The 19,167-nt window shown below is 40.7% G+C and overlaps 1 protein-coding gene across 2 annotated transcripts in view; it reads left to right on the forward strand.

The window, feature by feature from the left end:
* LOC128686650 (nephrin) overlaps positions 1–19,167 on the forward strand; it is a 703,712-nt gene that overhangs the window by 633,679 nt on the left and 50,866 nt on the right. For both annotated transcript variants that reach the window (XM_070084202.1, XM_053773653.2), the window contains one exon: positions 18,803–18,957. In XM_070084202.1, coding sequence (XP_069940303.1) covers positions 18,803–18,957 — 155 coding nt within the window. The remainder of the gene's footprint in view (positions 1–18,802; positions 18,958–19,167) is intronic.

A 19,167-nucleotide genomic window follows, 5' to 3' on the forward strand; every position in this document is an offset into this window, starting at 1 on the left:
GTGAAGCGAGAGCGTTAACCACCAGGCCACCAGAGCCCTTCTAACAAAGTAAAATCTATGAAACGATTAAGAAAATTGAAATTTAGAAGTGTGGTTCGGGGTCGTTGGATGTTAATGTCACTGCCCCTCACTACCTCACCGAGGTTACATGATTATCATGTTTGACTGTCAAGTCTGACTCGGCCGGATATGGAGATTCTTTCAACCTCATGTGTTATTTTCCGTTTTTGCCAGATTTACCAATTCATATAGCATAACAAATCGTAATATAAATAAGCAGAACAATGGTAAGGAACTCCGTGGTCGTCCTTCGATTCTTCACTAATATATTACATATTCTATTAATTATTTCACCAAATCTTAGACAACTACCAATTAAGCTTTTATAAATTACTTGTTTTACTAATTAAGTTATAGATTCCTAAGTATAGTTGAGGATTTCAAAGGAAAAGAGGACCATGGTTTAAATTATCAGATTTGTCAGTGTCAAAAGACAAAACAAATGTCGCTCAAGCGACATTTAAAAGTTTTGTCTTTGTTGGCAACTCTAGTTTGTGTTGTAGCTCCTGAGTACAAATAGATACGAATGTTTTATTGTATGTGATTCGTCATCGGAGGCAAATACTGAGTTTTCTTATAACACTATGAGAAACAATACTTGTTGCAGTGAAGAATACAACACTTATTTTATTTAAGAATTTAATATGTTATAGCAAATATATCACAAAGTCAGCTGGCCAGTGGTCGACACACTAGCCAGTGGGTGAAGGTGAGTGTCCAGTGAGTGGGAAGATGGCTTTCCAGTTTGTGTGAAGGTGAGCGACCAGTGTGTGTGTGTGAAAACCAGTGTGTGTGCGAAAGTGAATGGCCAGTCATAGTTATAACAGTCCTCTCCCAGTGTGTACTTCCGATTATAAAGAGCCATGGTAAACGGATTTCTGACTCCAGTTTACTCCTCTAAATTGAAACGTGACCAGATCTCTGTGGCCAGGTTCTGACTTTCTTCCCTCCCTGACCGTGTAACCTATTATTTTTCTTCTCAACTTACTAATAAGGCACTTGACAAAATCGCCTAGCTACTAATTGCATAGTCACTAAAAAACTGAAAATTTATATTTTCCAGCATATATTACACGAACAAGTTTCCTTGCTGTCTTAAGGTCCATTTATCAGCCCTAAGCCTACACATCCTTGATAGACGTAGAATGACTTAAGATACGACTGAATTATACAGCATTCAATAAATACAGAATATTTGCACCAGTTCTTCCTAAAATTCTCTTTAGTTTACTGTCCTTATGCAGTAGGACAAGTTGTCTGCATTGTTTGGGTGACAACAGGTGTAGTCAAGTAGGTAAAGAGATGCAATATGCGGGGAAAATCATTTATTCTAATGATGCTTCTCTCAGTGTTGAGCTTCCGAAGACTTGATAAATTTCAACAATGAGCGAAAGGTCGGTAATATGGAAACCTTCTCAGCGTAGTGTGAGGCTTCCTACTAGTAGAAGGCTTCTAGTTATCGTTTATTACAGAAATAATATACAAACAAGATGGTTGCAGCTAAGGGAATGCCAACTCGGGGCCTCCTACGAGTGAAACACCCTCTACATATAATGTCTGAGTGCAGGAGTGAGTGAGAGGTCGTGGGTGATTAGATAAGAAAATTTATTACTCATCTTTAAATACACATTAACCTATTCCAAAATTCATTAAATTTCGTTCCCATTCCTCATTTCGTTCGTTTCATTTAACTTCTCTAATTTTCACTCTCTCATCGCCACACTTTTCTAATTTCGCCTGAAACTTTTTCCATACACTCCTGCACGCACACACACACACGCACACACACACACACACACACACACACACACACACACACACACACACACACACACACACACACACACACACACACACACACACACACACACACATTCTCTCTCCCTCACACACTACCTTACATCCTCTCTCCTTCACACTCTTTCTCCCTCACGCACTATCTTACACGCACACTCTCTCGCACACACTCCCTCACGCACATACACGCACGCCCTTACACACACTCCCTCACAGACACACATACACTTTCCCACTTTCTTTTCCTTATACACTTTACCTTCCAAATTCTCCCTCACATTTTCTCTTATGCATTCTCTCACAGTCTTCGTCCAGAACACAGGACGAAACGAAGACAATGAAAGAGAGAGTTCAAAAACGAAAGGAGATTTGGGAGGAAATGAAAAAGGAGAGCAGAATAACCCAGGATCAAATGGAAGGACAAGCGCACCCCCCAGAAACACCTGCAGAAGGACTCCAGCCACGACACCCCCAAGGCAACTGAACAATCCAAACCAACCATCACACACCGATCCCTCTGTTTGGTTTGGTACACAAATGCAGATAGATTAACGAATAAACATGAGGAATGGCAAGAAAGAATCGATGAGAAGTCCCCAGACATCACAGCAGTTACAGAAACAAAACTCACGGAGACAATAACAGATGCAATCTTCCCACCAGGATACCAGATCATGAGGAAAGATAGAAGGGGCAGGGGGGGAGGTGGGGTTGCTCTGCTCGTAAAAAACAGATGGAAATTCGAGATAATGGAAGGCATAGATGAGACGGGAGAAGGAGACTACATAGCAAGTACACTTCAGTCTGGGGAACACAAAGTGGTCATTGCAGTGATGTATAATCCACCACAGAACTGCAGGAGGCCAAGAGAGGAATGTGAAGAGAGCAACAGAGCAATGGTGGACACACTTGCTGAGGTGGCAAGAAGAGCTCACTCCAGCAGAGCAAAGTTGGTGGTTATGGGGGATTTCAACCACAGGGAGATTGACTGGGAAAACCTGGAGCCACATGGGGGTCCCGAAACATGGAGAGCCAGGATGTTGGACGTGGTGCTGGAAAACCTCATGCACCAACATGTTAAGGACACTACCAGAGTGAGAGGGGAGGATGAACCAGCAAGATTGGACCTTGTGTTCACCCTGGGCAGCTCAGACATTGAGGACATCAAGTATGATAGTCCCCTAGGAGCTAGCAACCACGTGGTTCTGTGCTTTGAATACATAGAGCTGCAAGTGGAGAGAATGACAGGAGTTGAATGGTAAAAGTCTGACTATAAAAGAGGGGACTACATAGGGTTGAAGAACTTCCTGCGAGAGGTTCCGTGGGACAGAGAACTGGCAGGAAAGCCAGTAAATGAAATGATGGAATATGAAACAAAAAATGCAAGGAGGCAGTGGAAAGGTTTATTCCCAAGGGCAACAGTAACAACGGGAAGACGAGAACGAGCCCCTGGTTTTCCCGACGGTGTAAGGAGGCAAAAACAAAGTGCAATAGAGAATGGAAAAAGTACAGAAGGCAGAGAACACACGAAAATAGGGAGATCAGTCGCAGAGCCAGGAATGAGTACGCACAGGTAAGGAGGGAGGCCCAGCGACAGTATGAAAATGACGTAGCATCGAGAATCAAGACTGACCCGAAACTGTTGTATAGCCACATCAGGAGGAAGACAACAGTCAAAGTCGAGGCGATCAGATTAAGGACAGAAGGTGAAGAACTCACAAGAAATGATCAGGAGGTATGTGAGGAGCTGAAGAGGAGATTTAAGGAAGTTTTTACAGTAGAAACAGGAAGGGCTGTGGGAAGACAGCACAGAAGGGAACATCAAGAGGGAATATACCAACAAGTGTTGGATGACATACGAACAACTGAGGAGGAGGTGAAGAAGCTCTTAAGTGACCTTGACACCTCAAAGGCGATGGGACCGGACAACATCTCCCCATGGGTCCTTAGAGAAGGAGCAGAGATGCTGTGCGTGCCTCTAACCACAATCTTCAACACATCCCTTGAAACTGGGCAACTACCTGAGAAATGGAAGACAGCTAATGTAGTCCCCATATTTAAGAAAGGGAACAGAAACGAGGCACTAAACTACAGACCTGTGTCTCTGACATGTATTGTGTGCAAAGTCATGGAGAAGATTATCATGAGGACAGTGGTCGAACACCTGGAAAGGAACAAGATTATAAATGAAAACCAGCATGGGTTCATTGAAGGCAAATCTTGTATCACAAACCTCCTGGAGTTTTATGACAAGGTAACAGAAGTAAGACACGAGAGAGAGGGGTGGGTAGATTGCGTTTTCCTTGACTGCAGGAAGGCCTTTGACACAGTTCCCCACAAGAGATTAGTGCAGAAGCTGGAGGATCAGGCGCATGTAAAAGGGAGGGCACTGCAATGGATAATGGAATGCCTGACAGGGAGGCAGCAACGAGTCATGGTACGTGAAGAGGTATCACAGTGGGCGCCTGTTACGAGCGGGGTCCCACAGGGGTCAGTTCTAGGACTATTGCTATTTTTGATATATGTGAACGACATGATGGAAGGAATAGACTCCGAAGTGTCCCTGTTTGCAGATGACGTGAAGTTGATGAGAAGAATTAAATCGGACGAGGATGAGGCAGGACTGCAAAGAGACCAGGACAGGCTGGACATGTGGTCCAGTAACTGGCTTCTCGAATTCAATCCAGCCAAATGCAAAGTCATGAAGACTGGGGAGGGGCAAAGAAGACCGCAGACAGAGTATAGGCTAGGTGGACAAAGACTACAGACCTCACTCAGGGAGAAAGACCTTGGGGTGACCATAACACCGAGCACATCACCGGAGGCACACATAAACCAAATAACCGCTGCAGCATACGGGCGCCTAGCAAACCTGAGAATAGCGTTCCGATACCTTAATAAGGAATCGTTCAAGACACTGTACACTGTGTATGTTAGGCCTGTACTGGAGTATGCAGCACCAGTCTGGAACCCACACCTGGTCAAGCACGTCAAGAAGTTAGAGAAAGTACAAAGGTTTGCAACAAGGCTAGTCCCAGAGCTCAAGGGAATGTCGTACGAGGAAAGGTTAAGGGAAATCGGACTGACGACACTGGAGGACAGAAGGGTCAGGGGAGACATTATAGCGACATACAAGATACTTCGGGGAATAGACAAGGTGGACAGAGATAGGATGTTCCAGAGAGGGGACACAGGGACAAGGGGTCACAACTGGAAGCTGAAGACTCAAACGAGTCACAGGGACGTTAGGAAGTATTTCTTCAGTCATAGAGTTGTCAGCAAGTGGAATAGCCTAGCAAGTGAAGTAGTGGAGGCAGGAACCATACGTAGTTTTAAGAAGAGGTATGACAAAGCTCAGGAAGCAGAGAGAGAGAGGACCCAGTAGTGATCAGTGAAGAGGCGGGGCCAGGAGCTGAGTCTCTCCCCTGGAAACCAGTAGGACTCCAGGAAATCAGAACAGGGGGGTACACCAGCAAGTGCTGGATGAGGTACATATAACCAAGGAGGAGGGGAAGAAGCTGCTATGCGAACTTGACACCTCAAAGGCGGTGGGAGCAGACAACATCTCTCCGTGGGTCCTTAAAGTGGGAGCAGAGATATTGTGTGTGCCATTAACAAAGATCTCCAACACATTATTTGAAACTGGGCAACTCCCTGAGGTATGGAAGATGGCAAATGGAAGATGGCAAATGTAGTCCCAATTTTTAAAAAGGGAGACAGACATGAAGCACTAAACTACAGACCTGTATCACTAACGTGTATAGTATGCAAGGTCATGGAGAAGATCGTCAGGAGGAGAGTGGTGAAGCACCTGGAAAGAAACAAGTGTATAATTGGCAACCAGCACGGTTTCAGGGAAGGAAAATCCTGTGTCACAAACCTACTAGAGTTTTATGACAAGGTGACAGAAGTAAGACAAGGGAGAGAGGGGTGGATCGACTGCATTTTTTGGACTGCAAGAAGGCCTTCGACACAGTTCCTTATAAGAGGTTACTGCAAAAGCTGGAGGATCAGGCACACATAACAGGAAAGGCACTGCAATGGATCAGAGAATACCTGACAGGAAGGCAACAACTAGTCATGGTACGTGACGAGGTGTCAGAGTGGGCGCCTGTGACAAGCGGGGTTCCGCAGGGGTCAGTCCTAGGACCTGTGCTGTTCTTGGTATATGTGAACGACATAACGGAAGGGATAGACTCAGAAGTGTCCTTGTTTGCAGAAGATGTGAAGTTAATGAGAAGAATCAAATCGGATGAGGATCAGGCAGGACTACAAAGAGGCCTGGACAGGCTACAAGCCTGGTCCAGCAACTGGCTCCTTGAGTTTAACCCTGCCAAATGCAAAGTCATGAAGATTGGGGAAGGGCAAAGAAGACCGCAGACATAATATAGTTTAGATGGCCAAAGACTGCAAACCTCACTCAAGGAAAAAGATCTGGGGGTGAGTATAACTCCGAGCATATCTCCTGAGGCGCACATCAATCAGATAACTCCTGCAGCATACGGGCGCCTGGCAAACCTACGGATATCGTTCCGATACCTCAGTAAGGATTCGTTCAAGACTCTGTATACCATTTACGTCAGGCCCATACTGGAGTATGCAGCACCAGTTTGGAATCCACACCTAGTCATGCACGTCAAGAAATTAGAGAAAGTGCAAAGGTTTGCAACAAGACTAGTCCCAGAGCTTCGGGGATTGTCCTACGAAGAAAGGTTGAGGGAAATCGGCCTGACGACACTGGAGGACAGGAGGGTCAGGGGAGACATGATAACGACATATAAAATACTGCGCGGAATAGACAAGGTGGACAAAGACGGGATGTTCCAGAGAAGGGACACAGACACAAGAGGTCACAATTGGAAGTTGAAAACTCAGATGAATCAAAGGGATGTTAGGAAGTATTTCTTCAGTCATAGAGTACTCAGGCCGTGGAATAGCCTAGAAAGTGACGTAGTGGAGGCGGGAACCATACATAGTTTTAAGGCGAGGTATGATAAAGCTCATGGGGCAGGGAGAGAGAGGACCTAGTAGCAATCAGCGAAGAGGCGGGGCCAGGAGCTATGACTCGACCCCTGCAACCACAAATAGGTGACTACAAATAGGTGAGTACTGTGCGTCCCTTGCATGGGAAGCATGTATTTGCTATTATATATATATATTTTTATTTTCATTTAATATTATATTGTCTATATCCTCATTAATAGCTAAAATGAAAATGTCTTACTTTATAATATCTGATCTTATATTATTTAGCAATGTATATAGGTAGCATGTGTTTTATTGAATTAAGTCGGGAACTGTTGTAGTAACTACCGTAAAATAGTTAGTCAATCGGTCTCTCAGGTAGGTGTCCCATGAACCGAGTTGACGTCTGGCTTAGAGGTGTTGCCTGGGTGAGTACCAGCCTTCCTCTAGCCTTGGAAACATCTCCTTCTCCCGAAGATTGATTAGACTTAAGTTTTAGGTAATAGAGGGTTCCGTTGGTGACACACATCATCTTTCTCGCTTCACTGAGTATCAGTGAAGGACAAAGTTAGTTCTGGACTTAGAGTTTTTGATATTTACTAAGGTTGCGAATTTATCTGACGTTATAAAGTCAGTTAGTGGATTTAACTGTGACCTCTACGTATTACCGTAGTCTTGATTTGAATTAAGCAAAACTTACATTCGGTAAGAAGGGAGTACTAGGACTCCTATGGAGGACTCCTATAGAGATTCTATTGAAGATCTCAGCTGTATGTTTTGTTCCTACTTCGTTAAGAACGCTTGTTATGTTTTGATAAATGTCTCTATCTCTAGGTTAGCTTCTTGGTGGGTTATCGTTCTCGAAGCCAGTGATTATTCGAGGACGGATGTACAATTTATCCTTGTACGTATATAGAGTCGACCTATATTGAGACATTTCCGTCAATGATTGAAACCCCCGGGTATATGTGTATATATGGTTAATTACGACTCGTGACAATGGAAATGTTACTTTAAGTAAATGTTCATAAATTGTATTATAAACTTATGGAGTTTAGCATTATTGTACTCTAAAGTACCATTCTGTATTTTTCAACGAGAATTTTGTTACCTCCTTTAAGACACGTTAATATTAATGATATTAAATTATTTTGTCGGATTATTGTCTCCTGGACATAATTTACGAAAATCCTATTAAGATGGTCTTTTATACTAAAGATAGCCAGTCGTGACCGTGATACACCTTATTACGGAAGAGAAGACTTTCAAAGGCTACATTCGTAAGATTTATCCCAGACTCCCCGGAGTTCTCCACTCGCTTTTGTTGTGTAACCCAGCAAGATACATAACTTCTCTTTTTATAACACACACACACACACACACACACACACACACACACACACACACACACACACACATTAGCTAACAGAACTAACTAATTTCTTAGAAAGTACTTTCAAGAACCTGAGCAAAAATTTATTTTAGACATATACACTAAGTCCATCTTTGGGTATGCGGTGCCAGCATGGCAACCTCACCTATTCATGTATCTAAATAAATTAGAGAACATCCAAAGGCTCACAACTAAATTAATTCCGGAACAGATGGGACTGGACTACCAGGAAATATTTAAGAAAATTAACCTAACAAGCTTTCAAGGGTCAGACCTGATTACCTGTAATCCCCAGCACTGTTTGACCTCTGTAAGTCTAGTATATCACGATGGAAACTAAAAATCCGATGAGCCATAGGTAAGTTAAGAAGTACGTACTTCTTTTTTATTCTCACAGCGTACATTAGTGAAATACTCTCGTTGAACAAGTGGAAGAGGCAAACATTATACACAGCTTCACAGGTAGATATGATCCGTCCTAACAGGCGGGGAATCTGTAAAACAGGTGGATAAGAGTTATGAAGGACCATAATTTTAGATGAGACTCTTGGGTCATAGTTGGTGCCGTTGATAAATTCAAGTCACGGTTGTGCTGTATGTAAAAATCATCCTATTGTAAGCTCAGTGGTTGAGTTGTTACTGCATTGGATCCCTTATGTACGAAGACCACGGTTCGAAATAAAAGATTAAATAAAGTAAATACTTTCTCAGTAAAAGTAGGCCTTAGACACGAATGCGTGATGTCACCATGGATATCAGATTGGAAGGAGAGTATGGGGGAGGTGAATGTATTCAAATATTTAGGAGTGGACGTGAGATGTGACGATAGTGGACGAGTGGATGTGAATCATAGTTGACGAGGGGAAAAAGGTGAGTGGTGCACTGAGGAGTCTGTGGAGACAAAGAACTTTGTCCATGGAAGCAAAGAGGGGAATGTATGAGAGTATAGTTATACCAATGCTCTCATATGAGTGCGACGTATGGGTGGTGAATGTTGCAACAAGGAGAAGGCTGGAGGCTGTGGAGATGTCGTGTCTGAGGACAATGTGTGGTGTGAATATAATGCAGAGAATTCGTAGTTTGGAAATTAGGAGGTGTGGGATTACCAAAACTATTATTCAGAGGGCTGAGGAGGGGTTGTTGTGGTGGTTCGGACATGTAGAGAGAATGGAACAAAATAGAATGACCTCGAGAGTATTAATGTATAAGTGGAGGGAAGGCGGGGTAGAGGTCGGCCTAGAGAAGGTTGGAGAGAGGGGATAAAGGTGGTTTTGTGTGCGAGGGGCCTGGACTTCCAGGAAGCATGCGTGAGCGTGTTAGATGTGAACGAATGTAGACAAATGGTTTATAGGACTTCACGTGCTGTTGGAGTGTGAGCAAGGTAATATTTATGAAGGGATTCAGGAAAACCGGCAGACCGGACTTGAATCCTGGAGATGGGAAGTAGTGTCTGCACTCCGAAGGAGGGGTGTTAATGTAGTAGTTTTATAACTGTAGTGTCAGCTCACCCCTGGCAAGACAGTAATGGAGTGAATGATGGTGAAAGTTTTTCTTTTTCGGGCCACCCTGCCTTGGTGGGAAACGGCTGTGTTAATAAAAAAAACGCAATCACATTTTCCTTCACACTTTCTCCCTGAAACACTACCACGCATGCTCTCTTTCTATCACACTCATTCACATACTTTTCCTCACCCTCCTTCACTCACACTCACTCTTCCCATCACGCACTCGCTGTCACATTTTCCCTTCCTGCTCTCCACACTGATGCTTTCTGTCTAGGAAATATTTCAAAGCGCCTGTCAAGTGTAGAAATATTTTATTCTAATTTACCACTAAACAACTTTTTACAGACCTATCTTCTCTAACACCATCCTCTCTCATCCCAACTTTCCTACCTCCTCACTTCATCCTAACTTTTCACCCTACTCATCGCCACTGATATTCCCTGATTTCCCTGGCACTGACTTGCTCCCTTCAGCAGCCACCTTAAAACCCGGACTCTCATTTCGACCTGGCTGATGAACCTGGAATGAGACCTGAGGTAATGAACCCACTGATCTTCTCCCGGGTGTGGGTCATCACCTGGTGATGAACCCATCCATCTCCTCCCAAGTGTGGGTCATCACCAGGTGATGAACCCATCCATCTCCTCCCGGGTGTGGGTCATCACCAGGTGATGAACCCACCCAGCTCCTCCCTGGTGTGGGTCATCACCAGGCGATAAACCCATCTAGCTCCTCTCGGGTGTGGGTCATCACCAGGTGATGAACCCAGGGAGTTCCTCGCGGATATGAGTCACCACAGGTGATGAACTCGCCCAGTCCCTCGCGGGTGTGGAACATCCAATAACTCTCGTCCGGGACTGCAAAAGCAAACGTTGACATGGTCTCGCTGCTTTGTGTTGTAAAGCTGCAGTTCTCCCTCGAATCTAGGAGAATAAGAGAGGTGTTTGTCGAGGCAAAATACTGAGTTCAGTATAACTAATGCTGTATTAGTTAGTTCTATCCTTTAGGGCGTTCTAAACTAAAATATACCAAAACTCGTGGCAGGAAGGAGCTAGCTCAAGAAATTGATAAACGACATGGTTAAGTTCCTCTGAAGCACAATGATGTTAGTCTGAAGGCCCTTGGCTTGTACTGACGATTAACGTGCACTTGTGTCCGGTTTGAAGGCTTTTGTAAATTTTATATCCAATACGGATGCGCCAAGAAAGAAGAGATTCATGAAAAAAGTAACAGAAATAAAAGACGAAGAAGAGGTGATCTAAAATGAAAACCAGAGGGAGAAGGGCGAAGGTGAAAACAATGAACGACAATAAAATACTTAGGCCTGGCTAGGGGCGATGCGTTTGAAGCTGGAGTGGCAAACAGCGTGACTTATCACCTAAATCCTCAACAGGTTTTCGTCAGAGAGCATAGCGTGTGGTCCTCACCTGCACTTCTCTGTCCCCACCCATCTCTTACTCGCACTCCTCCTTTCGATCACTTTTCCCTTCCTCTTTCCTCCAACCCTCCTCCTTCTTCGTCCCTCTGTTCGTTTCTCCTCCTGTATCCTCTTTTTCCCTTCTGTTCCAGCTTTCCCTCTCTTTCGCGTCCTCTCCCTCCTCATGGATTCTGCATCGTAATGTGTAAAGCAGGAGAGAGAGAGAGAGAACGTGGCAGGGGAGTGTCGACGTCGAGGTGTTATCACGAGAAGAAAATATACGTGAGCCGAGAGATGGTGTTGGTGGTGGCAGGGTGTGTAAAGGAGGAAAGAACGAAGACAGGTGGTGGCTGTATGTGAACGAAGTAGAACGAAGATAGGTGGTGGCTGTGTGTATGTGAACGAAGTAGAACGAAGACAGGTGGTGACTGTGTGTATGTGAACGAAGTAGAACGAAGACAGGTGGTGTTGGCGGCTGTGTATGCGAACGATGTAGAACGAAGACAGGTGGTGTTGGCGGCTGTGTATGTGAACGATGTAGAACGAAGACAGGTGGTGTTGGCGGCTGTGTATGCGAACGATGTAGAACGAAGACAGGTGGTGTTGGCGGCTGTGTATGTGAACGATGTAGAACGAAGACAGGTGGTGTTGGCGGCTGTGTATGTGAACGATGTAGAACGAAGACAGGTGGTGTTGGCGGCTGTGTATGTGAACGATGTAGAACGAAGACAGGTGGTGGCTGTGTGCATGTGAACGATGTAGAACGAAGACAGGTGGTGACTGTGTGTATGTGAACGAAGTAGAACGAAGACAGGTGGTGGCTGTGTATGTGAACGAAGTAGAACGAAGACAGGTGGTGGCTGTGTATGTGAACGATGTAGAACGAAGACAGGTGGTGACTGTCTGTATGAAAGGAAGAACGAAAACAGGAAGTGATTGAGTGATTGTGAAGGGAAGAAAGAAGACAGGTAATGGCTGTGTGTTTGTGAAGGAAGACAGGCGGTGATTGTATTTGACTGTAAATCACGGTCTAATCAATAATCCGTGACGAAACACTCTGAATCACTGAGATGCAACACAGGTACTCAAGACCGTATTGGCGGCTCAGTTATGGTCCTTAATACCCTATAAAAGAAAATAACGATAAAGACCCTGACTACAAACGAAAGAAGAAGGAGGCCAGAAAGAACCCAGGTGGATGCGGATGTGGTGCAGGATAATGGGAAAATAAAGATGTAAGAAAGCATACTTAGACTGGAAGACTGATGGAAGGAATCTGTAAAATAATGCAGTAAGACGGAATAGTGGGAGGGATGAAGATGGAAGGTTGACGACAGGATACGGATTTTGATCAATATTGAAAAACACTGAATAAAGGATCAGGTACGGGGAATAAGAGATATTTTCCAAAAGCATGATGATGGAATGTGACATAAAGCTCGAAGGAAAAGAAAGGAAAAGCTGATGAATGTTAATAACAAAGATATATTTGTCAACATGTAGAGAATGTCGAGAAAAACAACTAATAGCAATGAACACAGGAGAAAGTTGAATGTAGTTGTTTGGCAACTGTTGATATATTTATGTATGCATATATAACACCCCTCTGAAGGAGGGGTGTTAATGTTGCAGTTTGAAAACTGTAGTGTAAAGCACCCTTCTGGCAAGACAGTGATGGAGTGAATGATGGTGAAAGTTTTTCTTTTTCGGGCCAACCTGCCTTGGTGGGAGTCGGCCAGTGTGATAATAAAAAAAAATAAAATGTATATATATAGATATATATATATATATATATATATATATATATATATATATATATATATATATATATATATATATATATATATATATATATATATATATATATATATTAGAGAGAGAGAGAGAGAGAGAGAGAGCGCTGACCTTTCCCTTCTAGTCTCTCAGCATCGCCAGCTAAAGGGAAGTGACTTCTGCATCTTAGCTTCCCCAGTCTCTGAGGAGGTCAAACTGCTCGACAACCTATATTAAATTAACATTCTCTCTCTCTCTCTCTCTCTAATATATATATATATATATATATATATATATATATATATATATATATATATATATATATATATATATATATATATTATACATATATAGTAGGTTGGTAGACAGCAACCACCCAGGGGTTACTACCGTCCTGCCAAGTGAGTGTGAAACGAAAGCCTGTAACTGTTTTATATGATGGTAGGATTGCTGGTGTCTTTTGTCTCTCATAAATATGCAAGATTACAGGCATGTCTTGCTACTTCTACTTACACTTAGGTCACACTACACATACATGTACATGTTTATTTATACACACTCATCTGAGTTTTCTTTGATTTTATATTAATAGTTCTTGGTCTTATTACTTTTCCTTTTATATCCATGGGAAAGTGGAATAAGAATCTTTCCTCCGTAAGCCATGCGTGTTTAAGTCAACTAAAATGCCGGGAACAATGGGCTAGTAACCCCTTTTCCTGTAATAATTACTAAACAGAATAATAAGAAAATTGTCAAAGTGGGAAGTCTGAATGTGCGTGGATGTTGTGCGAATGATAAGAAAGAGATGATTGTGGATGTTATGAATGAGAACAAGCTGGATGTCCTGGCTTTAAGTGAAACAAAGCTGAAGGGGTTGGGAGAGTTTCAGTGGAGAGGAATAAATGGGATTAGGTCAGGGGTTTCAAATAGAGTTAGAGCTAAAGAAGGAGTAGCAATAATGTTGAAGGATAAGTTATGGCTGGAAAAGAGGGACTATAAATGTATTAATTCAAGGATTATGTGGAGTAAAATAAAGGTTGGGTGTTAAAAGTGGGTTATAGTAAGCGTATATGCACCTGGAGAAGAGAGAAGTGTAGAGGAGAGAGAGAAATTTTGGGAAATGTTGAGTGAATGCGTGGGGAGTTTTGAACTAAGTGTGAGAGTAATGGTGGTTGGAGATTTCAATGCTAAAGTGGTCAAAAATGTTGTGGAGGAAGCAGTAGGTGAATTTGGGGTGCCAGGTGTAAATGAAAATGCGGAGCCTTTAATTTAGCTATGTGTAGAAAAAGGTTTGATAATAAGTAATACATATTTTATGAAGAAGAGGATAAATAATCATACAAGGTATGATATAATAGCACGTAATGAAAGTAGTTTGTTAGATTATGTATTGGTGGATAAAAGGTTGATGGGTAGGCTCCAGGATGTACACGTTCATAGAGGGGCAATTAATATATCGGATCATTATTTAGTTGTAACTACAGTTAGAGTAAGAGGTAGATGGGAAATGAGGAAAATGGCAATAACAAGCAAGAGAGAGGTGAAAGTGTATAAATTAAGGTAGGAGGAAGTTCTGGTGAGATATAAGCAACTATTGGCAGAAAGGTGGGCTGGTGTAAGTATGAATAGTGGGGGGGTTGAAGAGGGTTGGAATAGTTTTAAAAATGCAGTATGAGAATGTGGGGCAGAAGTTTGTGGTTATAGGAAGGTGGGTGCAGGAGGAAAGAGGAGTGATTGGTGGAATGATGAAGCAAAGGGTGTGATAATACAAAGCAGAAGCGTTATAAGAAAAGTAGAGTATATGGAGAGTAAAAGAAAGGTAAAGAGAGTGGTGAGAGAGTGCAAAATGATAGAGTGGGAGAGGCACTGTCAAGAAATTTTAATGAAAATTAGAAAATAATTTGGAGTGAGTTAAACAAGTTAAGAAAACCTAGAGAACGAATGGATTTGTCAGTTAAAAATAGAGTAGGGGAGTTAGTAGATGGGGAGATGGAGGTTTTGGGTAGATGGCGAGAATATTTTGAGGAACTTTTAAATGTCGACGAAGAAAGGGAAGCGGTAATTTCATGCACTGGCCATGGAGGTATACCATCTTTTAGGAGTGAAGAAGAACAGGATGCGAGTGTGGGGGAGGTGCGTGAGGCATTATGTACAATGAATGGGGGTAAAGCAGCTGGAACTGACGGGATCATGACAGAAATGTTAAAAGCAGGGGGGGATATAGTGTTGGAGTGGTTGCTATTTTTGTTTAATAAATGTATGAAAGAGGGGAAGGTACCTAGGGATTAGCGCAGAGCATGTATAGTCCCTTTATATAAAGGGAAAGGGGACAAAAGAGATTGTAAAAATTATAGAGGAATAAGTTTACTGAGTATACCAGGAAAAGTGTACGGTAGGGTTATAATTGAAAGAATTAGAGGTAAGACAGAATGTAGGATTGCGGATGAGCAAGGAGGTTTCAGAGTGGGTAGGGGATGTGTAGATCAAGTGTTTACATTAAAGCATATATGTGAACAGTATTTAGATAAAGGTAGGGAAGTTTTTATTGCATTTATGGATTTAGAAAAGGCATATGATATAGTGGATAGGGGAACAATGTGGCAGATGTTACAAGTATTTGGAATAGGTGGTAAGTTACTAAATGCTGTAAAGAGTTTTTATGAAGATAGTGAGGCTCAGGTTAGGGTGTGTAGAAGAGAGCGAGACTACTTCCCGGTAAAAGTAGGTCTTAGACAGGGATGTGTAATGTAACCATGGCTGTTTAATATATTTATAGATGGGGTTGTAAAAATAGTAAATGCTAGGGTATTCGGGAGAGGGGTTGGATTAAATTATGGGGAATCAAATTCAAAATGGGAATTGACAAAGTTACTTTTTGCTGATGATACTGTGTTTATGGAAGATTCTAAAGAAAAATTGCAGAGGTTAGTGGATGAGTTTGGGAGTGTGTGTAAAGGTAGAAAGTTGAAAGTGAACATAGAAAAAAGTAAGGTGATGAGGGTATCAAATGATTTAGATAAAAAAAAATTGGAAATCAAATTGGGGAAGAGGAGTATGGAAGAAGTTAATGTTTTCAGATACTTGGGAATTGACGTGTCGGCGGATGGATTTATGAAGGATGAGGTTAATCATAGAACTGATGAGGTAAAAATGGTTAGTGGTGCGTTGAGGTATATGTGGAGACAAAAAACGTTATCTATGGAGGCAAAGAAGGGAATGTATGAAAGTATAGTAGTACCGACACTCTTATATGGGTGTGAAGCTTGGGTTGTGAATGCAACAGAGAGGAGGCAGTTGGAGGCAGTGGAGATGTCCTGTCTAAGGGCAATGTGTGGTGTAAATATTATGCAGAAAATTCGGAGTGTGGAAATTAGGAGAAGGTGTGGAGTTAATAAAATTATTAGTCAGAGGGCTGAAGAGGGGTTGTTGAGGTGGTTTGGTCATTTAGAGAGAATGGATCAAAGTAGAATGACATGGAGAGCATTTAAATCTGTAGGGGAAGGAAAGCGGGGTAGGGGTCGTCCTTGAAAAGGTTGGAAGGAAGGAGTAAGGGAGGTTTTGTGGGCGAGGGGCTTGGACTTCAGCAGGCGTGCATGAGCGTGTTCGATAGGAGTGAATGGAGACGAATGATTTTTGGGACCTGACGATGTGTTGGAGTGTGAGCAGGGTAATATTTAGTGAAGGGATTCAGGGAAACTGGTTATTTTTATGTAGCCGGACTTGAGTCCTGGAAAAGGGAAGCACAATGCCTGCACTCAAAAGGAGGAGCTTCGGGATATTAGCAGTTTGGAGGGATATGTTGTGTATCTTTATACGTATATGCTTCTAAACTGTTGTGTTCTGAGCACCTCTGCAAAAACAGTGATTATGTGTGAGGTGAAAGTGTTGAATGATGAAAGTATTTTCTTTTTGGGGATTTTCTTTCTTTTTGGGTCACCCTGCCTCTGTGGGAGACGGCCGACTTGTTAAGTATATATATATATATATATATATATATATATATATATATATATATATATATATATTAGTCCTGAGTAATATATAATATATATTATTTAGTAATATAGTTGTGTCTAGGAATGTTTTAGAGGTAATGTTTTATATCGAATACATTTAATAGTGGCATAGGTATGCATTTTATGCATTTTTGTTGTTTATCCATTAATATATACGAGCATCTTTATATGTTTGACCTCTACCTCTCTCTCTCTCTCTCTCTCGCAAGATGAATGAATCCCTTTCTCGGTAATTTCCTTGCCCAAGTGGACCCGGAAATTGGTAGTTGGTGAACGGTGGTGGGCTAGAGCGGTTAATCGTCAGTCTTGGCTAAGCATGAGCCAAGTTTGCCCCCCATCTTCCCCCTTCCTTTCTCCTTCCCCAGACCCAGTGCTGGGGTGATCCTGGGCTCCTTAGTGACTGTGGAAGGAGGAAGGGGAGGAAAGTGTTAGGTTTAGAAAGAGGTTAATATTTTTTGCTCATAATCCAGTAAATATTTCATATTTAGTATATATGTAAAAAAGTATTTAAGTAAGGTGTATATCTTACATTTTTGAGGTGTTCTCATGCCTAGAGAATCCCATCGCCACACATACAAATAAATAGCTCTGAAATTATCCACCAGGGGGCTACACTGCCTAGTTACGTCACGAACCTTCGTTTTGGAATTGACACAAATGTAGAAAGTTTCGAATTAAAGCAAAGAGGCTTTCTAAAATTATCGCACTGAAACACAAGCTACGAAAAACTCAGCCCAAAAAAATTTAGATTTATGCCTACTCGAGGATATTTAATTCACTTCAGAATTGATCAATTCTGATATAATACAAAACTGTGATGGTGGTGAAATGTACTTTTTTTTTATCATATTAAAAGTTAAATATTCAATATATTTGTTAATAAATATGTATCTTTGATTGGGAAATTTTATTCTCCTGAGATCTAAGTATACTGGTAGTGTTTTACTAAGAGTGAAAAAAATGAAATATCGAAGAAAACTATATATGTTATTCATAAGTACAATGAAAAATTTATACTCATTTGGTTTAGCGCTTCCCCATGATTATAATAATAATTTATATTCATCTAGCCATTGTCTATTTATCCATACTTGTAGAATTGTCTTTAGAACTGAATATATATATATATATATATATATATATATATATATATATATATATATATATATATATATATATATATATATATATATATATATATATATAATATATATATATATATATATATATATATATATATATATATATATATATATATATATATATATATATATATATATATATATATATATATATATATATATATATATATATATATATATATATATATATATATATATATAAATATATATATATATATATATATAAATATATATATATATATAAATATATATATATATATATATATAAATATATATATATATATATATATATATATATATATATATATAAATATATATATATATATATATAAATATATATATATATATAAATATATATATATATAAATATATATATATATATATAAATATATATATATATAAATATATATATATATATATAAATATATATATATATAAATATATATATATATATATAAATATATATATATATATAAATATATATATATATAAATATATATTTATATAAATATATATTATATATACATATATATATATATATATATATATATATATATATATATATATATATATATATATATATATATATATATATATATATATATATATATATATATATATATACTTTACACATACTTTTAAAAACTCACGAAGTCTCTCAGTCACACTCTTATTATCACGCACTCTGTTTTACACTCAAAGTCTCTCACAAACACTCACACACTCTCACACAGTCCAGCCGGTCAACGTGAGCATCCTGAGTGGAAGCGGAAGTCTGAGTGCTGGGACGGAGTACGAGCTGGTGTGTCAGGCCTGGGGCTCCCGACCAGCTGCCATCATCAGCTGGTGGAAAGGTGGCACCACTGCGCTCAAGGACGCAGCTATGACGGTACGTTACGTCAGTGACTCCCCCAACTCTATCAACTATATTTCTGGTCTATCAAATACAGTTATGGTCTATCTAGCACAGTTGTGGTATAATTGGCATATTTGTGATCTAGCTGGGATGTTTGTGAAGTCTGGCAGCTCAGTACACAGTAGAGTTTGATCTAACTGTTACTTTCATTTTATTGTGAAAGTAAATGTAGAAGCTGAAGGT

Source organism: Cherax quadricarinatus, chromosome 12, assembly GCF_038502225.1.
Source record: "Cherax quadricarinatus isolate ZL_2023a chromosome 12, ASM3850222v1, whole genome shotgun sequence".
NCBI classification, from domain to species: Eukaryota; Metazoa; Arthropoda; class Malacostraca; order Decapoda; family Parastacidae; genus Cherax; species Cherax quadricarinatus.